The sequence below is a fragment of the Mastigoproctus giganteus genome, chromosome 8, assembly GCF_048544385.1.
Source record: "Mastigoproctus giganteus isolate SK-2022 chromosome 8, ASM4854438v1, whole genome shotgun sequence".
NCBI lineage: Eukaryota > Metazoa > Arthropoda > Arachnida > Uropygi > Thelyphonidae > Mastigoproctus > Mastigoproctus giganteus.
Window position 1 is genome coordinate 195,585,715 of NC_143582.1, and position 27,649 is coordinate 195,613,363.

The 27,649-nt window shown below is 39.3% G+C and overlaps 1 protein-coding gene across 2 annotated transcripts in view; it reads right to left on the minus strand.

Moving 5' to 3' along the window:
• Positions 1–5,183: 5,183 nt before the first annotated feature.
• LOC150082140 (ras association domain-containing protein 10-like) overlaps positions 5,184–27,649 on the minus strand; it is an 83,174-nt gene continuing 60,708 nt past the window's right edge. For both annotated transcript variants that reach the window (XM_090379127.1, XM_090379126.1), the window contains exon 2: positions 5,184–6,672. In XM_090379127.1, coding sequence (XP_090235253.1) covers positions 5,450–6,649 — 1,200 coding nt within the window. In that variant the 5' untranslated portion in view covers positions 6,650–6,672 and the 3' untranslated portion in view covers positions 5,184–5,449. The remainder of the gene's footprint in view (positions 6,673–27,649) is intronic.

Here is a 27,649-nt window from a genome sequence, read left to right on the forward strand (position 1 = left end):
TTTAATAATATATACTGTGAAAAATCGAAGAATGGCCACACAGAGAGGGTATGTCGAAGAATGGGCACACAGAGAGAGTATGTCGAAGAAGGTCACACAGAGTAAGTTTTGTTTTTGTTGTCGATATAATTATAGCAGGATAAAAACAAGGCTCAGGTAACTGGGCCTTTGTGGTCACATTGACTGGCCTGTTGTTTTTCTGCGTACTTTAATTATCATGCAGCTGATGAGCTCTATGACTGGTATACAGTATGGCGTCATAAAAACATTGGGTTGTGTGGAATTATATGAATTGTTTGTGCACGTCAATGAGTCGTTATTTATCGAAGAGTTAACCATAGATTTAACACACGTATTTTTCCAGCTCTATTAACACGGGCCATTTTCAATCTCTCTTTGTCTCAAACGTTCTAAGGTGACGTCAGATTAATATCAAATTGCTGTTGCTCAGAGTGAAACGATACAAAAATAGATTGTGACAAGTTTAATAATAGGAAAAGCCGTGTGGGTCAATGTCGTAGTGGGTTTCCCAAACGTGTTCGGCAATAGCTGAGTGCTCCACATCCGCTAAGCGGATTGCTCTTTTGTGTTCGGAAAGGCGTTTTTCGAGCCGTCTCTCAGTTTCCCCGATATAGCAGCTAGTGCAGTCACGGCAAGAGATGCGGTAGACCAATCCGCTTTGTAGTAGGGTGGGGATAGGTGTTTTTACCTTAGAGATGAGGGATCGTAATTTTCTGCCTGGGAGTTGTACGCATTTTATCCCACGTGATTTTAAGATTCTACAAACTTCTTGCGATAGGTTTGGGTAGTATGCGAAAAAGGCGCTCGTGGCTGAGTCACAACCTTGGATGTTTCCGTTGGTCGCTACGTGGCCGCTTGTCTGTAGGTTACACCTGTCAAGGGTATTGATGGGATAGCCACACCTCGTAAGATCCGCCTTGACTTTAGCAATTTCGGTGCGCCTCTCATTTACAGAGCTAGAGTGTGTCAAGGCACGAGTTAGCAAGGTTTGTGCAGTGGCAAGAAGATGGCTACGCGCGTGTGCTGACCGGAAGTTGATAAATTGGCCAGCACACATAGGTTTACGATGGGCAATTGTCTTCAAGAGCGTGCCCTCGCGCCGGACAAGGGTGTCTAAGTATGGTGTGGTGTTGCCCGACTCTAGCTCGATCGTGAATTTTATGAAAGGCAACAGAGAATTGAGGTGGGCTAAGATTCGGTCACCTGAATTTCTGGGGATAACCACGAACACATCGTCCACGTAGCGACACCAAAAGGTAATGGAATCTGGTACATTTGTAAATGCACGACCCTCTAATTCCTCCATCGCGATGTTTGCCGTGAACGAACTAACCGAACTAACCCATGGCTGTGCCGTGTACTTGTTGGTAAATGGAGTCGTTAAACATGATTGCACCGCCTGTTAAGCACAGTCTGAGGACGGTGGAGATATCGTCTGGTGTTAGTTTGGTTCTGCTGCCAAGGGTTTCGTCATTATCTAAGAGTTGCTTTGCACATGTGATGGCAAGTTCTACTGGGATGGAGGTAAAAAGTGAAACTACATCAAATTATGCCATGACTTGATCTTGTGAGATGGATATGGTTCGGATCCTTTCTATGAATTCACTACTGTTGGAGACGGTGTTGGTGGTCTTGCCTACTAGGGGAGAAAGGAGCCTCGAGATAAACTTAGCTAATTCGTAACTCGGTGAGCCACAACAGGATACAATGGGTCTTAGTGGTGTGCCTTCTTTGTGAACTTTCGGTAGCCCGTAGAATTGTGAAATCTGGCAGCCGGAGGCACGGAGGTGATTACCGGTTGATTCTGTTATTTTCTTCTGTTTGAGCCAACTGTTGACGAGGATGTTCACTTTCGACTCCCATCGTTCTAAAGCTTTCATGGGAGGAACGGTTAAGGGCTGGTAAACAGAAGTGTCCTGCAAGAGCAGCAAGGCTTTTGTCTCGTAATCTGTGCGGTTCATTACGAATGTTCGACGTCCTTTGTCTGCCGGTAGGATGACGATGGACGAATCTCGTTTCAGTGTCTTAAGGGCAGAAATTTGTTTGTGGTTGAGATTGTAAGAGGCAGGGCGAGAATGGTGCAAAATTGCTGCAGTTTTTAGGCGAATTGTGTTTGCCAATCTTCAGGGAAACGTGTTAAACACGCTTCTACGCCTAAGGCAATATCAGTGATTGGTGGGTTTCTTGGGAGAACAGCAAATTTCATACCCAGAGTCAACAGGTCTACTTGTTCTATAGATAACTGTTTGCTGCTCAGGTTCAATCCAAAATCTGTGCAACTTGTGGAAGGGGTATTAATCTGATGATGAAATTGACGGGATTCACTAATTAAAGCATCGAACTTACGTTTTTGACGTGTACAATAGCGTTCAGATTCTCTGACGGCTTGGTAGTACAAGGTATGGATTACATCGGTGTCAGATTGTTCACCAGCTCACGCAAGCGCTGTATGACTAGCCACATAGCTGTAAATTGAAAGTGCATTTGGCGCTACTTTAAGAAATTTCACTTAATAAGAGGTAGCACTAAAACTGAGAAATTCAAAGTTATAATTTAACAAAAGCTGTATGGCCTCGGCGAAATTATAAGATGCTTGTACCACTATTTCATCCTTCCATTTGTTTTTTTTGTCAGCAGGATATGGGCATTTTCACAATGTGACTGCGTTAGTTGGTCTCAGGCGAGCTTAGCGTGGTTTTTCTCTCCCGGAAACTCGGGTTTTTCGTCCAGCAAAACAAAAAATCTACTACAGACCACACGCAATTTACAGACAGCATATACGAGAGCAATGTGGTGCTGATGCTCCCAAAACCCTACTACTACCTGCTTTTTGGTGAAGGACCAGTTGGTCTTGAAAGATGATGTCATAGCAGTCTGATCGTTTAAACAAATGGGCAATTAAGCTTTTGGAGAGAGCCCAGAGACTACTTGTTTGTAGTGTGAAGATGCGAAGATTAAAATCATTTCATTTTCTATGCTGTTTAAGTCATGCTGATCGCAAAAACCAATTACAGGACAAGATCGTATTACAAGCATGTAAAATGCGTCGAATTTACACAATTTACTGTATATCTAGACTTTATTGAAGCTTTTAATACCTTCCTTCATGGAAGGATGCGATAGTAGTTGGAGTTACTGACAGGATCCTATGCTGGGTTCCAGGCTGACTGAAAAAGATAAGAGACAGAGTGTTGATCAGTGTTTAGGGAGGGCCAGTGTAATAAGTGGGGCCCATCAGAGCTCGACGTTGGATCCCTTCCCGCTTATAATTTTCAAAAATTTTATATTTACAACGGTATTCAAGGGAAACCATCAAAAGTTTGCCGATTATTTGAAGGTGAAAACGTTTGCTGCTAAGAAGAATGTCAATATATTTCCACACGATGGTTAGAATATATCTGAAGGACATATGATGGTTGTTGTTGGGTTTTAGGCGCATCAGCGACTATTTCACCGTATATAATAGGTCAGTCAGGAAATAGCGAGTATTCTGTGGTCGATTTGCTGTTTACTAGACGAAAAAACCGAGTTTCCGGGAGAACAAAACCATGGTACCCTCGCCTGAGACCAACTAACTCAGTCACGTTGGGAAAAAGGCCCAGAAAAATTCCTTCAATCATTGACGGGATTCGAACTCAGGTCTTTCCCACCCGGTGGTGAAGAGAATGAAGATTATTGCCTGTGCTTCCCACGAGGGCTATGAAGGGCGAGATGTCTGGTTGTCAACAAGGCGTTGAGGTGTATAAGGCGCTGAAGAGGTTGAGTAATACGAATGAGGATGGTCTGTTTTCTTTCTTATGTGAGAATTGGGCAGCTGGCTATCCAACACTGGAGTAAATTGCCTCCGAAAGTGGCAGAGGCAAAGAGTCACGCTAAGTTTAAAGCGGCATTTGGTGATACCTCGTGGAAATAGTATGAATATTCGGTTTTATTTTATTTATTAATTTTTCTTTTTTCAGCTTCGTTTGATAATTGGACTTTCTAAAACTAACTTTAATTTAAGTTGTGACTAACGGCGCATGTTGATCTACGTTGACCTGCCTCATTGCTCCGAAACCAAGCATGGAAGCAAGAAGGTGTTGAAAGGTGGCAAGAGGAACATTAGTTCTGCCAAAATAAAGATCTAAAAGCGAATAAAACCAACATCAACATCTATAAAACCTTTATTGTATCACACGGTTTATGCTGTTTACATGTAACACATTAATCAATATAAAGATCTTGACTACTCTATGTATTCATTTCAACTATACATAACATCAGCACACTTGGAATATTAAATGCTCTTGTATGGTACACAGGGAATTTTCTATAATTAAAAGAGTATTTATAAGTTGGTTAAGATATTAGAATCAAAGCTTGTCACCAGATGGCGGCACCAATGCAAACAATAGTACGTAATCACAAACACGTTAAATGCAATAATTTTTAATGAAAGTGAATCCCTGATTCAGAACACAATAACACTTTTTTTTTGATTTATTACCAGCGGCTAAATATTTTAATATAATTCCTGAGAAACTTAATATTCGTGAATGAGCATATTTTACGAGTAAAACTTAACAAAACTAAAACACTGGGAATTTTTATTTTTAATGGAGAAACAGTATTAAATAAACAGTGTTATTTAGTTTCATATTTGAATTACGAGTATTATACCCTGTATTTTAAAAAACCGACAATTGTATTTTATTAAATAGCTCGTGATTACTGATAAAATGAAATAATAATGCAAAGAAACAGTTAGCATTATTAAGAAAAAATATACTTAAAATGGTCTTTATACCTAAAGATGTTTTCTAAATGCTCTCAGAAATAACCGGCAATAAATACGTCTTAAGAAAATTGAAGAAATCTTTAAATTACTGAAGTATAACAACTCTCTAACGTTCCGTATAAATTATGCTTCAGTTGGTGACCTTTATGTTTATAGGGATGTTACAATTAGCCACACTTGTATTTGCAGAGACTAGTTTAGATGATACCATATGACTTTTATTAATTTTCTTCTCCTTTGACTTCGTTTACAACTGATTTCTTGTTTTTAAACTCCAAGTACAAATTGTCTTTGGCGACCTGGTTACAAAACACAACCACAGTTGTTATATTAAAAGGATTTATAGAAAAAAAGAAGAAATTAGAAAATAATTCGCTAACTCGTTGTCTGATGACTGGTTCATAAGAGGCTCAATTTATTCTGTTAATAAAAATTTATGATTATCAGCAAAACTACCTTCGACACTATTCTAAGAAAAGATGCAGAACGGTTGAGTAATTTTATATTACAATTTATTGGAGTGTTGTCCAACGACATCCTTCTTCAGGGGGACTATGCCAAAGTATATAACCCATATCTGCTCTATCTTTTCTTAGCACAGTGCAATATATCAATGTTTATAATACACTATCGCTCTACATTAAATAAACTCTAAACCAGCGTGTCCAATGCATAAACTCCATCATCACTCCCACTATGCAACGAGCTTAATCCTGTATCCGAATTATTATCTCCTCCCTCAGTGACCTCGCACATTATCGGCCGTTTGCTCTGAATAGCCGAATACTCCTCTTGTAACCTGAGAGTTTCCTTTTCGATGTTTTCTAAATCCACCTGAAGGTGGCGCAAATAGCACTTTTTGTCATCAACAATCCTTTGACACTCGATCAATGTCCGATCGTTTTTATGTATTGCCGCATGTTGAGTTTCAGTGATTTTCATCAAATTCTCGATGTCCAACCTTGTTCGCTCTATTTGTGCCTCCAGAGCTTCGTTCGAAGGAGATCGGCTCTCCTTTACCTGCATTTCTTTCTTCTTACTATTCTCTTCCCTGAGCTTGATTGTTGACTGTTTTATCTTTTTAGATAACACCCTAATGTTCTTCTCCTCTACCTTCAGTCTTTCGCACAGTTCTAAAAGTCGTTCGTATAGTTCTATCACCTCCTCCACACTCCTACAGGGGTAGTAATCCACTCCTGCACTTCCCGCACTGTTTGTACTGCTCCCTTCGCTCGCTTCCCCGAGATAAGTTTCCTGTACATAATTAGCACCAATTTCTTCCATTCGCATTAGATGGATTTGAGTTTCGTAGAATTCGATTTCCGCATCCTTGCATTGCAATTTCTTGAGCTGTGAAGTTAAGATTTCTCCCTGAGACAAAATCAGATCTTTTAGTCTTTCCGTTGTTGCTATCTGTTTACTCTCGTTTCCAATAAGGTCCTCAGGCAATCCCTTGTCTTTTTTCTTATGTCTTCGAGGGTGTATTGTATGTAGACGAGGATTTCTAGAGTTTTGGCGAGCGAGTTTTCTTTTATGTGTCCTTCCATCTTTAGGTGTGGACGAGTGGGTCTTCTTGAGCAACAGACGAACGTTGCACTGTTCAATTCCCCACGTCTTCCACACCTTCAGGATACGTGAATTACCCTCCAGTGGCCGCTCCACTTTTCTCCACCTCTCCACAATCGTATAACACCTGTGGTCCTTCTTCGGTTTACCACTGCTGCTGTCTTTCCCGAAGTTTTCGCTAGAGGCCAGCACTGCACGAACTATGTCGTCACATGTAGTCTGCTTTGTCACACCAGTAATCCATTTTTGCAGACCCCCTATCCACAAGGGGATCTCTGTCCCCATCACTTTCTATCATTAAGCAGATCCTAGGATTAAATAAAATAAAATTAGACATATTTCAAAACAAATGGAAAGCACTATTTAGTAATTTTTTAAAATTAAAAAAAAACATATTTTTATAAAAATATTTAATGATTATGCAATAATTTTTGCAGATTTTGTTATAAATATTTATATTTATAAATAAATATAATATTTATTTCGTTTATTTATATTTATAAATAAATGTAATATTTATAAATAAATATAATATTTATAAATAAAATATAAATTTATATTTACAGTATCTCATGCTACATATAGCACATTTTTATGGCTAGAATTATGTGGTTCTTTTGTATTACGCATTCATACACAGGAACTAGAAATACAGTAAATGAACTGTGTGCGCCCTCTGGTTTTTTGAATGAAGAAATAAAATGCAAAAAGTGTGTGCGCCCTCTAGTTTTTTTTTATGAAGAAATATCAAGTAAAAAATTTCTATATTTGGTTATTTATATAATAATTTAGGAATAATTTATTTTTTTACATTTTTGCTAAATAACTTAAATATTTTAGAATTTTAAATGAAAATTATGATGCGGAACAAATATACACAATTGATATTTATGATGTGTTCGCTATTTTCAATTTTTGATAGTATGTATCAATTTTAATATTTAAATAGTTTATTTTAAAATAAATAAGACAGATAGATCGTTGTCTTTTAATATTCATTTAAAATAGATAGGAGAGTGAATAGAGAGAAAAGTATAGAGACAAAAATATATTTACAACATATTTTTATTCTTGTGGATATACAAGGACGAATCAAGGATGGGCTTTTTCCAAAAATATCTGAGTTAGTCGATCTCAGACGAAGACAACATGGTTTTTCTTCCAGCAAACAAGCAAAACAACCAGAGAATAAACACAGCTCACAGAACACAATATACTGATTTAATTGCTTTGGCGCTTACTGTCCAATACATTCACTTCCCATAAATTAGAAACCTTTATTCATTATCTAACGTGGCCACCTTTTATAAGAATAACAGCCCGTACTGCAATAAGCTCTGAATCCATCCAACAAAAACCAATATGATGATCTTTGGAGCAAAACTCGACCTTCGAAGGCCTCCCCAGGTTAAAATCCAAGGCACGCAGTTACCTCTTGTGACCCAAACCCGAGTCCTAGGGTTTATACTTCTCAGCCTCAATAGTCAGGATCTCCAGGAGTGACTGGGAGCTCTCCAAGCGCACAATACTCCTTTACTACAAGGCAGTGTTCCTCCCCCATAGTCACATTCGCTGCAGGGGCGTGGTTTCACCGGGAAATTAAGTGTAAAATTAAAGAGAAGCTAAACTCTGTCCAACGGGGACTTCTCCTGGCCACCCGTCGGATCTGCAGAACAGTCTCTACGACAGCAACACAAGTCATTGCAGGGGTTCTTCCACTAGTTCTTCCATTCTGCAGGAATACGGAGGAGTATTCCTGCAGAAATCCTAGGCACACACCTTTACTTAGACACGGACGTGAAAAGAGAGAAGCTGCGCTGCTATAATGAGCTAGTTCATATATGGCAGACGCGATGGGACACAACCAACAAGGGACTAGTCACGAAAAACTTCATACCGGATGTTGTTACCTTTGAAATGGCAAAATCTGTTACAAAATTATTTACTCTCACGAGGGAAACCTATCTAGTCACAGGACATGGGGCCCTCAACGAGAAATTGTTTCAATTTAGGCTTTCAGAATCAGACCTTTGTTTCTGTGGAGCAAAGGAGAAATGGATCCACATACTCTTCGACTGTGCAATATATAATGCATCCAGAGAAAAGGTGAGGAATAACGTCCAGAGATTCTTCTCAACTGCAGTGGAAGAGCTAATTCAAACAGCAGGTAATCTTGCAGCACTCCAGGCCTTTGCAAAAGAAGTTTTTGCTCGAAGGAAGAGGCTTATTCTGGGAGCGAACCCGGTTCTGCCCCAGATCAATCAAGTCTGGAGATGAAATTGGACAATAAGATTCGTTTCACCAAGAAGACCTGGACAATACTTAAAAGTCTGTTTTTGATGTTAGAGTTCTTGATAGCCACAATTGTTTAAGATATGGATGGGTTGCTGGTGTAAATTTTATGCGCTTTTTTTTAATTTTTATATATTTTATGTTTTTACAATGTTGTATTTATTTATTTATTTTATGAAAGATGTAAGATACTCAGTTGAGAGTTGTTAGGTGGATTTGAACTTACGTTCTGGGTGCGCCTTTATTTTTAATAAAAATTAAAAGAAAAACAAGCCAGTATGCGTCGTGGCATGGATTCCACTAAGTGTCTCTGAGAGAGCCTAGCTCCAGATTTCATAATTTTTCCATCAGGATGTCAGCTGCCATATTCTGTTTGGCAGAGAACTGCGAAGCCGAACTGCCCTTTTCAACATATCCCAGACATTCTCAACTAGATTGAGATCTGGAGAATTAGGCTGTCAGGGTAGATGCTGGAAATATTGGAATGTTCCACGAAACATTCAGATACAATGTTTGCAAGGTGGATATTTTCTTTGTCGTCTTGAAAGAATCCATCGCAATACGAGTTAAAATTAAACAATGCAGGGCAAAGTTGGTTCGATATATGACAGAAAAATATTCATTGCAGGTAACACGACCTTCTAACGATATTAGTGGACTTAGTCTATACCAACGGAAGATACCCCATACCATGATACCATTTCCAGGCACTTTAATGGCGGATGCGAGACAGTCTTGAATTCAAGGCTTCATGAAGTTCACGCCACACTTTCACCCTACGAGTTACAAAAAAGTGTAAATGGCAACTCGTCATACCACGAGATCTTTTTCAACAGTTCCATAGTCCAGCCTTGGCTTTGACGGAACCACACCAGTCGTTCCATTTTCACAGAAAGAAGTGCTCTATAGGGCACTTATGTATTTAATAGTCATGTCGTTATAGACACACAAGTACCAAATCTCAGATTCTTCAATTCCGCAGCATAGCACGGTTGGAAATGGGTTTTTCTTTGTCTAAATTGTACTTTTCAGTCATTTTCTATACACTGGACCTTCTATTTCGTGATGCCATCTTTGAAAAATATAACACAGTCCTATCAAAAAGTATTATGACAGTTAGTTATAAGTAGAGTTGCGTAAATTATTCTTTAACAAGCTTGCTTATTTTATTAAATGATCAATTATGCCGCTAGCGACCGAGACCGACTAACTCGGCCACAGTGAAAAAACTTGTGGAAGCACTAAAATTAGCAAAAACAAATTCTCTTCTATTTATTAAGGGCGGAAAGATGTATTGGGTAAAAGAGAAAAAGAAAAAAAATTAGAAAAATAAAATATTAAACCTAAGGAAAAAAATATATAATGAACTTCAAAGATTACACAATTTCCTGTGATGAAACAGAAATTCTTTCAAAAAGTATACACGGAAATTACGTGCACTCTATTCCTATTAACACTCGCGTATAAGGCTATATTGGCTGTAGCAATCAAAGGAGAGACTTTTTTCTTTTCTTTTTTTTTAGCGCATCATTTCCTGGAACTTGAAGACGCTATTGAAAATTGCAGAACTTAACATTGGCATGTCTGTACGACAAGTTCGGATTCCATAATTAGCGTTCATTTTGTTGCTTCTATAATTATACCGTGGCGCCCAGACACGTACTCCGAAAGATGTTTCCCCCTCCAAATCGGCTTCTATAACAGTGTGACAGATCAGAAGCAAGAAGTTGCATCTGATCTGTCACACTTATACTTTGTTTCTCTTAGCTGACATCTTCCTACTTAATAACAAGAGATGATGTCGTTATGCAAATTACCTGCAACCTATTATTGCACGTTCGGACGATATTCTACATTCACGCCTCTTTTCTCTCTTTTTTTTTTTTTTTTTTTATATACAGTACTTGTTTGGCCACTTCTCCAATGTCGATACTCATACTCGGAATAGGTAATGAGGGACGTTTTTGTTTTTTTTTAGGTAAAAATAAAGAAAGAAAATTAAGACGTCGTAAGTAGATGGTTTTATGGTAATTGTTAAGTAAAATTAAGGAGATAAAGAAAATACAATTAGGGTTTTTTCCGACGTCTGATTATTTGTCGAGTAAAGAATATCAGCCATAAAAGCTGAACACGTGACTGGCGTTATTATTTTTATTATTGGTTTAAGGGCACATTAGCATCTTAAGACATATTGCGCCAGTGTCTTTTGCCTATGCAAGCGTTCAGGTTGATTTGGATGTTGTAAGGGCTGAAAATCCAGAATAACTCAAGGGAAATCCTCACTTCCCTCTGGCTGAAGGCCCTCGTTGGTAGCCCCAGTTGGTAAAATCGTCGTCCTCACCGCACCTGGTGAAAAAGACCTGAGTTCGAATCCCGTCGATGATGTGAGGAATTTTTATGGTCCTTTTCCACAGTCGTTTTTCCCGGAAACTCGGATTTTTTGTCCACCAAACAGAAAATCGACCTTAGGACACATGAAATTTACAAACAACATGCGCAGAGCAATATGGCCTTAGTCGCTGATGCTCCTAAAACCCTACTACTACTACAACAACTTTGCCTGAGATCGGCCTGCAGTATGCAAGTAAACAGACTTTACACAGACTCGGCCGAAAACAGGAAGTGACGTCATAAATCTTTCGCCATGGCACCTAGATTCACTGTTGGTGTTCGGCAGGCTGAAGACGATGGTGTTATTCTTTGGGGACTGTTTTCGTGTCATGTCTTGGGTGCTCTAAATACAGTTAATGAATGGCTAGATGGGGATGCGTACCTTCTTATCGTCGCCGGCTAGGTACATCCCCTCCATGATGACAGACAACTCCAGAGTCCATGCCACAAGGCCTGGTTGGTTTCCAACTGGTTCCTTGGCCATGACAATGAATTCTCCTTCTTCCCATGACCGTCAATTTGAACTGATCTCAACTCAATTGAGCACGATTGGGACCTTCTAGAAAAGGACAATCTATGCTACGTCCGTCCACCTGACAATGTGTGGACGTTACTGGACACCTGCAACGCATGGTGTTGCATAATGTGTACGTATCCATGTACGTGAAATTTGTGAAGTGTATTAATCGAAAATATTTTTATTTCATTATATTTATTGGAAAATTTTGTCTATTGTATTGATAGTAAATAATAATGACATATAAAAATCCAATTTATGTGGAATAATGCCACATAAAAATTATATTTAGTAAAAAATCAATTTTTACTTCAGAATGCAGCATGGTAAAATAATATCTTCTACTACGCATAGATGGCACCACCATCGGTGCTAAATTTTCAGTTGATTATTTATTAAGGGAAAATTTACAAGAATATATTATTTATTAATGTAATCTCAAATATACATTATAATATTATAAATTACAGTAACTTGGCCATTATAAATTTAATGAATATAATGTTTTTCTTATTACAAATGAATGAAATATTAATTTAAAGTTATTAAAAATAATATCGCTATTAATTGGAACAAAATACTTTTATGATTTGTTGAAATCGTTTTAATTATCTTGAATTTCTTTTTTAAGCAGACAAAATATTTTATTTGCAATTAATCTGCAGCTGTATCAACAGACATTTTATTAAAAATATATATGAGTGAACTATCAACCTGATAACAAAATCCCAAAGTGGATTCAGAAACGTCTGTAAAAAAAGGCTTAGCGTATTGAATGTAGGGATTCTCAGCAGTGCAAAGTCAATAAAAAATTGTTTGTCAAACGTCAAGTTTCTCGTTAATTAATTCAATTTAATGTAATTAAATAAATTGTAATCTAATTTAATCTAATATAAGATTTAAACAAATTTTCTTAATTCTGACTCGTCATGCAAATTTTCTTTTTGTCAAAGATAATTTTTTTTTAATAAGCTGAGGTCAGTCACGCTAAATATCGGTCACGCGATACAAGTAGTCACGCTGTATGCTTGAAGTGATGTCCCTATTGTTCGTTCTCTTTCTCTTTCTTTCTCTCTCTCTCTCTCTCTCTCTCTCTCTCTCTCTCTCTCTCCATCATTAATTTTCTAAATATAGTTTGATAAAACTTCGTGGTGGTGTTTAGGCTTAGGATCGAAAGGTTTAGGCTTAGGAATATCCAATGTGATTTTATATAAATATGATGGTTTGGAGGGAGGAAAGCAGGAAGGGGAAAGCTCATATAAAATGGAAGCAAAGGTCACAAGAATACTTATCTGTTATTTATATATATATATATATATAAAGTAAATAATGTGATTTTAATTGGAGTATTTCATTATGTAATAATAATGGAGCTTTAATGTTGTTGTTATTAATTCTTCTGGGGATGGAGGGGTCCCTTATTTGATGATGACGTAGTAAAAGCTGTTGTTACCAAGTGTGGCATTGAGGATGGGGCAATTTTATTTATTTATTTTTTTATTGTATGTTAGATACAATTCAACTATAGTTTTGTAATCATATAAACCTACATCCCCTTAATGCCATGTTCCTTCATTGACCCATGAAGTCGTTTTTTTGGCCTCCATGAGCTCAGAACCCTGGTGCGGTTGCACTATCTGAACCATAGAATGATATGTCACTGCAAATGAAAAAGCCTACGAAGTCCTGGATTGTAGTATGATAGACTTATAAGAAGAGGAGCAGGGTCTTGGTGGAGTCATGGAGTACCATAGGAAAGGCAGGCAATATCAGCGACCTCACAAGGAGCATGATCGAAGGTTGTCGTGCAGCGGAGAGAATCTTTACACACGGTAGCGGAGTTCACCCATATATCACGCAGACAGTGCCAAAGGCTTCATTTAGTGGCTGCAGTGAGACAAAGCCAACAATGAGAAGAACAAATCTGGCAGGAACCGTATATGTCTTGCCAGCCATGTATTCAAGAAAATGGAAGATAATCTCGTAGACAATCAGAAATTCTTCAACCTCGAACTGCAAGAATATTGCTTGATGAGTCACGGTTCACACTGTTTAGCACTGATGGATGCATGACAGTGTGGAAGAAGCTGCACAAAGCAACTGGATCGCAAATGTATAGAGGCATTTTCATGTTGGGGTGGGCGGGACTTTGTCCTACAATATTTTCCCTACCATTTACGACTGGTTCCCCGTCATTTACAACTGACCAGTCGTAAATGACGATTGATCGCTTTATACAGGATCCTTCTCAAATGCTAATTATCTCAAAAATGCCATTCTATTGCTTCATATCTCCATTTTGTTATCAAGTTTTTAAAAATCTTATCTTCAAAACCATATTGAAACCTCAGCCATATTGGAATCACCATCTTTGTAAAACTAGAGCACATTTCTGATGTCCCACCTGTTTTTAACTCTAATGACCTGAACTATCCCAATTAGCGATTGCTTAAGATCCAGATTTATTTCTTATCTGTCCACTTACCTAACTAATTACTGCAACTTGAGAGAATTTTCAAAGAGAACCATGCAGGGTATGCTCACACTTTCGGTTGAAAGAGCTGATTCATTCGCATCTCCTGTGGATGTTTGAGGATGTCCAAACAAGAATCTTCTCTAGTGCTCCTGGTACCTTTAAAATGGAATAAACTCCCAAAGGACGTGAGACTTGGTTTGACTGACTTCTAGCAGCAGTTTGCATGATATCAACTAAGCTATCCCTTTAAGTCGGCCGACTTACTATCGATAATACGTACCGAAAGAAAGACCACGGCTGACGCAACGGAAGCAGAATTAATAATCTTAAGAAAGAATAGGGTTATTATTAAATTTTCGTAAGTCAGCGAACTTACCTTTCAGTGGATTAATCTCTGCGAAGATGGAGTCAATTACCCTAAAGTAAAACTTAAATACTACCCAACGTATACACGAATACATAGATGAATGAAGATGGGAGGGATTCTTTAATCAAGTACCTATTAAAATTCGCGTCCATCACTTTCCGCAACACTGATTTCTAATTGCATATCCCTTCCATAACTGAAGAATTAGGAGTTATTAGAACTTTGAAGTAATTTCATGCTTCGCCTATTTTACAGCGAATAAAAACAATTATCTAGTGTGAAACTTAAAAGAAAAACAGAGTGAACTATATCAAAAATACTTCATTACCAAGATTGTTATTCCAATTAAAAGGAGTAATTGAAGTTTTCGTGTTATCTAAAAGGAAACTGTTAGTACAGGCATTTTCTAACAGATTTTAATAACTTTAAAATATGTTTCGAAAATACTAATACACTAAAATCTATTCAGAATAAAAAATGACATTCTGACATCAAGCGTGACGCCAAGGTTTTTCATCCAATAACGAAAATGGGTGCTGAAATGGAGCCTGGAAAGGATAAGCTGTTTACCGTGATTGGTTGAAATACGTGTAACTTCATTCGTTTTACCAGACTATAATTTTTGTATATTTAATAGATTCTGCTTAATACGATTATCAAATAATTTGATAATCGTATTATGGTAGGACATCGATTACACTACTCTGCATTTTTACAAAAAAAAGCTGATGTTTTCTCAGAAAAGGCTTCAGCATCCCCAGTAGTCAGCCACCATGATGACATCCCGCCTCACCTGGTACATCATCTACATGTCTTTCATGTCCTTGCGAAATCTCTCACTCTGTTCTTCACTAATACTTCTTAGATTTTTTTCCGAAGTAGTCGATGTCGGAGTGTAAAACATGTACCTTGACACTGATGTTTTGCAATCCAGCTTCTTGAAGTTTGCCAACATATTTTCGACTATGTTCTTGTACTCTGGAACCTTGTTGTCCCTAAGAAGTTCTCAACAACAGACCTGAAGCAAACCTATGTCTGTTCTTCTCTTTTATTCATAGTTCCCTCAAAATCTCTGTCCCCAGTCGGTTTGCAAATTTGAGGTCCAACAAAAATACCTTCTTGGGTGATCGATGGGAATTTAGTACAAAGGTAGTTGAAGCAGGGACCTTTCTGAAGTAAACCTTTCACAAACTATTTCATCAAACCCAGTTTGATGCTCAAGGATGGAAAGAGGACAGTTTTAGAGTCTACCAGGGACTGGTCCAATGGCAGATGGAATATTAGGATACACAATGCCTTTCTTACTCTTTGCATTGTATCTCTCTACATTAACTAAGCAAAAGTAACAGTCATCACAACAGTTTGTAGGCTCCCTCCAAATCATGGAAATTGGTATAGGCTGCTTTTTACCATTTTTCTCCCTTCTCAGTGCTTCACCACAGGGTCTATAAACTTTATGTGGAGCCCATTGTTTATCTTTGTCACCGAGTTTCACTCCAAAGCACAATACATATTTTTTTACAAATTCAGCAATATCTTATCTTTGCTGGAGGACTATATAACTCTCACAAAAATATGACAAAATAAGTTCGGATTGTTCGAACCTGAAGACATTTTACTCGCTTTTCAGCACAAGTTTGACACGATAACCTCTATAATAAACTGAGCTCACACTGGTGATCACTGCTGCATGGAACTCTCAAGGTCAAGAAACAAATGACTGAAGGCAGCGTTGAAAACACACGTGAAAATTCAGTTTACAAATTCCCAGCATTTACTCCTAACTTAATACATTCTTAAAAAGGGTACGTGATAGAGTGGCGGTCATTAGGACTAGGTATCTCTTAGTGAGGCATTCATTAGGACTAGGACTAGGTATCTCTTAGCCACCCATAAGAATCTTCAGACATCATACACAGTTACAAGAGGTGCACCCCAAGGAAGGTTCCTACTTACATTTCAAATCAGAGATTGTAAACGCTGTATTAGGGGAAAGACGATCATGCCATAGCCTGGAAATTGTTATAATGTAACTTAAAGCATGTATATATATTATTAAACATATATAATTTAAATAATACTGTATAATTTTGTAAAATCTTAAATTAAAATTATAGATATTTAAAGAAAATAGTTACCAATTTAGCGCTTTGCCGTTCTACACCAAAGTCTTTTTACCATGCAATGCAAATTAATAAGAGCATCATAAAGGGGTATGGCAGTTGAAGCTTCCAAATACATTCCTGGATTCCAAAGGTAAGTTAGACAAACGGTAAATAAAATTACTTTAAAAACGTTTCGTTTGTTCTTTACTTTGTATATCTTTGCGTCACACGAGCGTGCACAGGCAAGGTAAATCCCGAAGTCGAATGACACCTCTAACCTACTCACCCAACGACTGGAAGTCAACAGATGACGTCACTATCAATTTTTCCTTCTCTTAATCCCGTTTAATGGATTCAGGTAAAATAAACAGACAAGTTGGGATGATAATCCACACCTTTTCATATGGTTACTGCCAAGTTTCGTTTCCTATTTCAAATGAAAGAGGGATAGTAATAACTGGAGCAAGACATTTTTCAATTCCATGCTATATACTGGCAAGGAATTTCTGGTCTTGGTTGCTTTTGCGTGAAATTATTACTTACTGTTAGGGAAATAGTTCAGGCTAAAGCAGAATAAACAGTGTTTAAGGAAATTATTAAGTTTAATATGAGAAACTGGAGCGCAAATTGCTCTAAACTTAAAAATATGTTTCTTTTTTTGAAGGAAATGTATTTTTGTATTATTTCCTTGTGACCTACAGCCTAGGAATAGAGTTTTAATTAGATAAACAGAAATTGGCAAAAAAATCATGTCAACGTTCGACGAATTGGTATAAATAAATTGGTGACACTGCTCCTGAAAGAAGAGGCTAATAGTTGTGCTTGTAATTTTAAATCAAGTTTATTAATAACGTGAGATAGTTTTTTTTTTTTTTTTTTTTTTTTTCAACATTTCAGCAGTTCGGAAATTAAAGAGTTTCGTTCTGTGATTCTATCCAACTATTAGTGGTATCTACAGTACTTTGTCCAGTCAAAACAAGACCACCGACCTAATAGTGGGTATGTTGTACTATTGCCTCCAGTACCCCCGCCACAGCATGGACTCTATAAGGCCTTTGAACATTGCAGGAGGTATGTCGCCAGGATTGCGTTCATTAAATCTGCGAAAATTCGTGGCGGATTCAAATGCCAGTTGAGTCGACTCATTATCTCAGGAGGTTCTGTGAGATTCGTCAGCATAGCGTCCCACAGCAGGTTCTGTGAGATGCTATGCTGATGACCTCAAACTGCTGACGCAAATTAACCCTAGCGACAACCCCGTTCAGCTCAGCAACAGGATCAATTCCCAACTTAAGGTTCTTGAATTGTACCTGGGAAGCTTCAGTCTAAAAATCAACACACAAGTCTGCTCAGATTATATTTTTCCTTAAATCCGTGCCAACACTACTCAAAGTGTCACTCGAAGGGGTATCAATACCAAACGTAGCCTCGCACACAGACTTTGGCGTTCTGTTTGATCAAAAGATGTCCTTTGTCAATCAGATCGACAAAATCAGTAGCAAATTTTCTCGGCTAAGGTGGATCTCAAAGCAGCTGATACACGTCCGACATCCTCTCACTGTTAACAAGTTCATCACCTTCACGATCTACCCCGCCATTCTCTATGGTGCAGAAATATGGGCCTCAGCCGCATCAGGATGAAGTTCCCGATCGTGGAAAAGAGGCTGGTCTTCACAGCCAAACTCATCACAGGCCAGATATCATCTCCGAATATTTGGAACGCTTGCTCTTGGGGCATCCCACATTAATTTATTTTTTCATTCATTTATTAATTATACACAATATAATCTCAAGATTATGTACATCAAAGTATATACATGATTTATGTATATAAATCATGTATATACTTTGATGTACATACTATAAATCATGTATATACTTAGCCGTTCCGTCTATACGAGGTGGGCGGCCTACGTTCACCACAACCAGAGATGAGGTACCTCAGTTATGGGGTACCCCATGACCACAAGAATTATTCAACCCAATCATGAGGAACCGACATCTGCAATAATTATCTTCAATAAAAACCTTGATATAGTTAGAGTTTCCAGTCTTTGTACACAATTTACAACGTGCATTAATGTTACTACAGCAACACTTTCATTTTATATTATTTTCCTGTATTGCCCTCCATCTACAGATATTGCTCCTCATCTTCATTACTTAGACTCGGCACTTCACGCCATTAACCCACAGTCTCTGCTAGTTTTAATGGATGCAAATTGTAAATCTTCTCTTTGGCACAGCAAATCTACTGATACAAGAGGACGCCTTTTAGAGGACCTAATTTTATCTCATCAACTGAATGTCATTAATCTTCCAGGCCAGCCTTATACCTTTTCCAACTCCTTAGGACAATCAAATGTAGACATTACATTAGTAACTAATAACCTACTCTCATTTATTCATAACTGGAAGGTAAACACTGATCTGACTACATCTGATCATAGGATCATCTCTTTCCTATTAGAAAAAGCAGCTCAAGTTTCGAGGCAACCTCCAAGGGACCTTGTGAGATATTCGCTTGGTAATATTCATTGGAGCAACTTTGACAATTTCTGACTATAATTCTGAAGAATTAGCACTTCTCATTCAAAAGACAGTTCTGAAAGCCACTTCCAGATCAACAAGGAAGAAGTTCTTGGCCACCAAAACCACTCCATGGTGGCCACAGGAACTCACAATACTAAGACGTAAAGTTCATCGAGCTAGAAAACACTTTCAAAAGGCCCGAAGAAACAACAATATCTTACCATCAGAACTCTCAAGACTACACCAAGAATTTAAAAATACTATAAAACTATATGTCAAAACCATCAAAAAAAAATTGGTAAAAACTGCTAGTAACGAGGATCCATGGGGTTTGATTTACAAAATCTGCAGAAACAAAATAAATCCAGGAGATATCCTATATCCTTCAGTTATAACAAATACTGAAGACTCTAAAGTGGACCAATAAAGTCAATAAAATACTAGATAGGCTCTTCCCGCAGGACGATCCAACCCTTGACTCCACTGTGCAGGATGAAATCAGAAATTGAATGAATTGTATTTCACCACCACTTCAATGTTTCCTTTCTCATTGGATATTTTAAAATCTGCAGTCAATTCAATGAAAAAGGACAAATGTCCTGGACTAGATCTACTGGAATGTATTTTTCTTAAACGCTTCTATGAGCTACGTCCAAATCACATGCTTTTCCTCTTTAAAAAATGCTTAGAATTTAGTACCTTTCCTGTTATCTGGAAGTCAGCTTTATTGAAAATTTTACCAAAACCAGGAAAACCTCAGCACAATCCAAAATCTTACATGCCAATTGCCTTGCTTTCCCACTTAGGAAAACTACTTGAACGTTTAATCAGTCATAGAATTGATTTACTGCTTGCGGAGGCCAACTTAAATCCATCCCTTCAAAATGGCTTTGCACCAGGCCGGGACTGTGAAGATGCATTGTTTCAAATGAAAAAGCTCATAGATGAATCCACGTTTAAATTATATTTAGAGACTCCGAAGGTGCTTTCGATACACTATGGTGGGGGAGTGTCCTTCGTTGTCTTAGAGTTGCAAATTGCCCTCAGTTATTATACCTTCTCATAAAGGACTATTTTAGTAATCGCTCTGTCTTAATACAAACTAAACACCAATCTAAATCCAGACATATTACTCGTGGCTGCCCCCAAGGGTCTATTCTTGGATCCCTGGTGTGGAACTTAGTCCTAAATGATTGGCTTCTCCTCAATGGTGACCCGACTAATATAAATAAAATAGTTTATGCCGATGACTTGTCCACAGAAATTCCTGAAGGGATCTAGAAACTTCTGCAAATAATATTCTCTCCAGACTATCCAACTGGGCTACTCAAAACAAGCTCACCGTTTCAGCGACAAAAACAAAAATGATGATCTTTAAGGGAAGACTAAATTATGGTAAGCCTCTAGTAATAAAATATCAAGTAAATTCACTTCCTCCAGTCTCCACACCCAAACACCTTGGTGTTCTCCTAGATGACCGTCTGGCCTTCTCACCACACTTACAGCATCTCTCTAAAAAGATTAAGAACTTTACATCAATGCTCTTCAGAATTTCTAGGAAAGAATGGGGACTTAAAAAAAAAATACCCTCCTTATCGACGTCTTTATCCCCGTTCTATCATATGCCTCCTGTATCTGGTTTCAAAGGGCCGGCCTTCTTACCGTAAAATATCAACTGGATACTATACAAAGGTCTTTTCTCTTGGCGCTGCTTCGAACATGCCGTACAGTCTCCACACCGGCCCTACAAGCTATTGCAGGCACTTTACCCGCTGACCTGCATGTTATTTATAAAGGTCTCTGCTATTATATCAGGAAAGGAATACCTATTACCCTCCTTAATATTACTGTCGATCCAACTGCTGACCCAAAGAAAGAAAAAGAGAAATGCTAGAATCTTCTAACCAACTGTTGGCAATCCAGTTGGTCCTTGTCTATTAAAGGTATTGTAACCAAGTCGTTTATACCTGACGTCTCATTTACCTCTTCCAACACTGTACAGAAATGGTTCTTCCCCCAGTCTCTGCACATCGTACTTAATAACAGGTCATGGATCATTAAATGCGAAGCTCCTACAGTTTAATCTGACCACTACATATTCTTGCTTATGCGGTGGCATCGAGGACTGACAACACGTAATTTACTCTTGCCCAATTTACCAAGACCTTCGGCAACAGATCTCAACTACATCGCCTCACTTGGCTTCTGGAAATGGACACGATTTAATTACAAATAAGGAAACCTCTTGAAATCTTCCAAGAATTTGCGAAAGAAGTTTTTAACAGACGGCGCCAGCTTCCCTACTATCGGAACATCTACCTTATAACTGAATTGTGATTTCACCTACCATCATTGACTGTTTTTCCTCTCTTCCTGGCATCAGTTCCACTGAGCCTTCTGTTCTTCCATGTGTCACCCTGGCCAAGTCTACCTGAAATTTTATTATGAAACAAGGGGAACCAGACTTTACTTACTGATTTCTCTAACGACTCGACTACTGCTATTTGCCACCCCATCACAGAGCTACATGACTACTGCTCAATTCATTATTCTTGGCGGTTTTTATTTATTTTTATTTTATCTTATTATTTTGTTTTTATTTATTATTATTTTTTTTTTATCTGCTGGTACCACCGGGTTGGGCCCAGTGATACTGGATTTGCTGGCATCCACTGGAATTGATTTTTCCTACAATGGATGCGGGATTCTTACCTTGTCACTTTCGTTTGACAGTACACGTATTGTTGTGGCCCGCCTTCTCGTGGCGTGGACAGGTACTAGGGAGCATCCATCCTGGTGATCGCTGCTCCCTAGTAGCTAAGTGGCCAGATGGAACAAAACAACAGAACAAGACACACACTTCCCAGACGTAACACCATACTTGTATCTGGCCATTTCACAGAGCTCTGTACTCATCACAGTGTACTAAAGTTTGAGTTGAACTCAAGTTTAGGTGCCGCTGTACATAAGACACAACACGTGTCCACTGTTCCACGAACGGGTGGTGGAGCAGGATGGAGGACTACAAAACAGGATAATTATCTTATCCGCTGATGGGTTTATACTGTACCTACAGCCACGCTGGCTACCATCCAACGAGCTGTTGCGTCAGCTGAATGACACCCCATCACTCAACAACCATTGAACGCCGACGTCAGAAGGTAGTCGCCGTACATACCAGCCATTGCGTCGATTACCCCCACCCTGAGGCTGCCCGTCGTCAACAACGTATGGAATTGGGTCTCGCACACGACAGCTGGGATACAGATTGGCGTCAAGTGGTTTTCAGCGATGAATCCCGCTTCTGCTTGGGGGTCGATGATCACTGCATATTCTGGTGGCACCGACGTGGGGAACGCAATGATCCGGGAGCCATTGTTGAACGCCATTCTGCACGCCCTGCTGGTGTTATGGTGTAAGGAGCGATTAGTTTTTTATTTTTGTTTTTTTTTATGTAAACCCCAAACACGAGAGGTATTAGAACCTATAGTACTTAGTACCGTGCTTGGGTTGGACGTTGAGAAGACGAAAGAAGATATTTGTTGACATTGGGCTTGAACTTCTGTAGACTGAAATTTTCAGGAATTACGTGTGAAGGAAGGTTGTTCCAGAAAACGGCAGTTGAATGAATAAATGAGGAAGATGAAAAGTTGGTTCTGTGAGTTTGAAGTTGGACAGTAAATGGATGTTGGCTGGTGGCGGCACGTGTTCGGACTGTTTTGAAAGAGAGAGGAGGAATTATAGAAGCCAATTAAGAAGAACAGTGCCCATGGAAGTATCTGTAGAAGAGGCATGTAGCAGAAACTACGTTTATGAGACAGCGAGTGGAGAGACTCTGTTAGAGATGGATCATTAATTAACCTAACTGACCTTTACTGGGTGGAATCTAGAAGCCTGAGAGGTTTTAGGGACACCACCCCAGATGTGGGAACAATATTCCATGGCAGGGCGGATTTGTGATTGGTGATTTGTGATTTGTGATTTGTGACAGAGTGGACAGCTGTTTGGAAGAAAAGTAACGCCGAGAGCGAAAGAGAAACCCAAGTTTTTTAGATGCAGAGGAAGCAATATTTGTAATGTGCTTGTGCCAAGAGAGATTAGAAGTCAGGGTAATCCCCAAAAGAGATATATCAACTTGCCTAGAAATCGGAGTGTCACTAAAGATAAGCATAGGAACAGAAGAATCCTTTTTTGTGGGATATAAGACAGGACTTAGTTTTAGAAGGATTGAAATCAACTAAGTTGCATTTGCCGCACTGGAGAATTACCTGAAGATCGGCATTTAAGGAATTGGTAGCGGATATTCGAGAAGTTGAAGCAGATTGAGCAGGACAAGGTTTCTCGAAATGGAAAGTGGAATGCAATGTGCTATCATCGGCAAAACTATGGATAGGATTTCCAGTTAATGGAAGAAGGTCATTAATATACAAGAGGAAAAGAGTGGAAGAAAGAGCAGAACCTTGGGGGACACCGGCATTAGTGGAGAAGTTAGAAGACAGAGAGCCATCTACCATCACCCTCAGTGAGCGATCAGAGAGAAATCTGGATAACCAATTACTAAAAACAGTTGGCAAACCATAAGATGGAAGCTTGTTTAGAAGACCTTTATGCCAAACACGATCAAAAGCCTTTGAGATGTCAAGAGCAACTACTTGTGTTTCACCGAACCTTTCCATTGAATTAGTCCATAAATGGGTAACATAAGCCAGAATATCACCAGTGGATCGACACTGACGGAATCCATACTGGCGATCGTTGATCAGACGGAAGGTTTCTAGGTAGTTTAATAAGAGTTGGCGGTTAATTGATTTCTCCATTGCTTTAGAAAGAGTAGAAGTAATTGCAATGGGACGATAATTGGATGGGAGGGATTTGTCACCCTTTTTAGGAACTGGCTGGATATGACAAATTTCCAAGCAGAAGGAAAAACACCTTTGGAATAAGAAAGTGAAAAAAGGCGGCAAAGAATAGGAGTAAGTTCAGGAACACAGGTTTTGAGAAGAAGTGGAGAAATACCATCAGGACCTGGAGCTTTCTTAGCATCAAGATTCGTTAAAATCCTTCTGACATCCATTGACCGAAGACCGCAGAAGGAATTGAATGGAGCGTGTTGGGAATGGCGGGAGGTGTTTTTCCAAGATCATTAATACAGGAGTTGGAAGAAAATAAGATGCTAGGAGGTCAGCTTTATCCTTGGCTAAAGTGACAACAGAACCATCTTGTTTTGACAGGGGTGAAAGCAGAGATGGGCAAAAGTTGCGGATAATAGCTTTGGCAAGAGACCAGAATGCTACTTTCTTACTGTGGCTGACGCTATTTTACAGCAGGAGGAGGCTCGAACCTTAGGGATATCCTCTGAACGTCTTCGTGGTGTGGACATACTATCTTGGCCAGTCAAGTCCACGGATTTCTCCCCATCAAGCACGTGTTGGCTATGATTGAACGCCATCTACTGCGCTTCCTGCAGCCGCACAGACGACGGATTTTATGGGGGACCAAGTGCATGCTGCTCAGTTGGAAATAGCCCAGGAGGCTATTCGATATCTGCATAACTCAATGCCGAGGCGCTTAGCTCAATATATCCGCAACCCTGATCGATTTATATCATTTTGTGTCATTCAATACACACATTAGCATCTGCAGCTTAAATCACGTGTTGCAGTGTCACAGACTGTATTTTCATGGCTGCTCCAAAATAAGCATGAAACAACTCTGCGAATATTGAATTTTTTCACAAATGACTGAAACTTTTTTGGATGTGAGATAGTTAGATAGCATAATTTCAAGTACTTTGCCTCTGATTCCACACCTATAGAAGCAATAAGGATACATTAATCGTGTCATATGCTTTAAGTTAAATCTAAAAATTCAATCAGAATAAAGTTGTTTAGATGGAGGTTGAAAGATTCCACAATTTCTTCAAGTAAAAGTTAAGTGTTTTTGCTCTTCTAATAGGCTTATAGATTTGAGTTCAGAATTGAAAAACTTTTCAGTACTTACTGATGTTGCTCATGATATAATTCTCAATAGTTAATTTTGTTTATTTAAGATTGTATACAAATAAACTTGTATTATTAGTAATAATAATAATAAAGTGGTCAGCACAGTGATTACGATGCTGGACCACCAATATCATGGACCTCGGTTCGAATCCCGGCGGGAAGAAAACAATCGCGGAAGTTGCTTCATCGGACTTACCTCTCCAAGCTCGAAGTGGCGACTGAAGCAAAGTTGGCGCGGCTTCCAATTATTACCACCCACTAATGGATGCAAAAACCAAAGCTAAACCGGTCCACCTCCATTGAGGTGTGAAGATGAAAAGTATAAATATTGATCATACTGCATCAAGTGGATAAAGTCACTCGCGTTCAGGTCTTAGGCAGTTAGAAAAGTCGGAGACAGTTTCTCACTGACGACAGTGGATCAAGCGCCGCTATCTCTTGTATGGCTACCACAACTAAAGGGCAGGACCACCTAGCCCAACCAGCTGTAAGTGGTTCCTCCTCAACTGCATTAGTGACCACCCAAGGAAAGAAGAAAAAGCCAACACATGAAGTGGAGCATCGAAATGAACAGGTTCATCCCGTGAGTATACTACGAACTAACGAAGCTAGAGACAGGACGAAACTACAGACCAAGTGGGTGAAACGGTTCCGACTGTTCAGGTCACCTAATAGCGAATAGCAGACCAGAGGCGAATCATCGTCAAGGAAAATCTCATAGCTCCTACAATCTTGAAAAAAAAATCAAGCAGGATTGAGCGACCAACTACAAAGAACAACGAATACGGACACAACTGAACCAGAACTGGAGGAGACACACCAAGTACAAAAACTACATCTCAGAGCAGCCGAAGTGGAAACAGATGAGATCACGATATCCAGAACAGAAGAGTGGAAGAAGGCTCTAGCAGAATTCGAGGGAATGTATCCCACAAAGATCCACATCATACAGAAGCAGAGACCCAACAGAATCCTGTCACAGACCACCCCAATAATCGAATAATACTGGATGACCCCAACAACAACGGAGTAACACTAAACACCATCTGCACAATCATTTACTGTGCTGCTATAGCATACACCAGGATGAATGGAAGAGAAACCAGAGACCAACAAAAAAACAAAACGCAAAAACAAGGAACCACCAGCCTAGGAAAGAAGGCTACAGCAAAATATAGGCCAACTGACCCAGTACCAGCAGGGTAACAGAAGTAAGAAACTAATCAGAAAAGTTAAGGCCATCCTCAAGAAAGGAAATATCAATGGTACACATGAAACCTATAATCAGAGGATCGAAGAATACCTCAATACCCTCAAGCAGAATCTCCTTGCACTCAGCAAGAGACTTTGCCATTACAGGGAGATCGCTAAGAGGAAAACAAACAACAGGATAGTTTATGAATCTCAGAGAGGCTTCTACAGGAAAATCGGACAAGAGGAGAAGGAAGGCAATGGAGCTTCCCCCCGCCCAACCAGAAAGCACTCGAGGAGTTCTGGAGCACCTGTGGAGTAGTGAAGTTACCCATAATGCCACTGGATAGATCTATAACGGAAGAAAACCAAGGACGTACAAAAGATGGCAGAATGGGACATTCGGAAGGAAGACTTAGAAGAGTCGATCAGCAAATCCAAGAATTGGCGAACCTAGGAAGAGATAATATACACAACATCTGGTACAAGAAGTTCAGCTGCACACACAGGCACTTAGTGGAGCAGTTCACCAAGATAATAAAGGCACCCTGATACAATCCCAGAATCTCTGACTCAAGGAATCTCCTACCTGAAGGCTAAGGACAAACACAGCAAAGTACAGACTAATCTTGTCTCCCAAAAATGTGCAAGATCCTGGCCAGCTGCATAACCAAGAAGTTATCAGACCACTTGGAGAACCAGAACGTCGTGGCTGAGCGGCAGAAGGGATTTAACCAGATGAGTAAAGGATGCAAGCAGATGAGCAAAGCATGCAGGGAGCAATTGACCATTGATGCTGCAGTTATGGAGCAAGCCTACAAGAAACATTGCAACCTGTACACGGCCTATATCGACTACCGCAAGGCTCTCGAGTCCGTGCCTGGATGACACGGACATAGCTGGATGACAAATACTGATGATCTACAAAGTTAACCCGACACTGACACACTTCGTAGAAGCAACCATGGCGAAATGTAGGACCACCATCACAGCTGAGAACATCACAACCAGACCGATCCCCATCAGAAGAGGAATCTTCTAGGGAGATTTCCTGGAGATGGTTCTGTCAGGCATTCAACCCACTGTCCACTATGCACAATACCAGCCAGTATGGATATAATTTAAAAGAAGGGAAGAAGAACATGCACACCATCTTCACTTGATGTACATGGATGACATCAAACTCTCTGCCTCAACTGAGATTCAACTCCAACAGCTACTCCGGATCACCGAAGAGTTCAGTACTGATATCAGGATGTAATTCGGCCTACACAGGTGCAAGACCCATGGACTGCATCAAGGACGTGCAGTGGGACAAAACTATCAGCCGAAGACCAGTGAAGAGATTCAGGCAATGACAGAGGGAGAGAGACCAACAAATATCTAGGGTTGGTGCAGGCTTACCAGTTGGA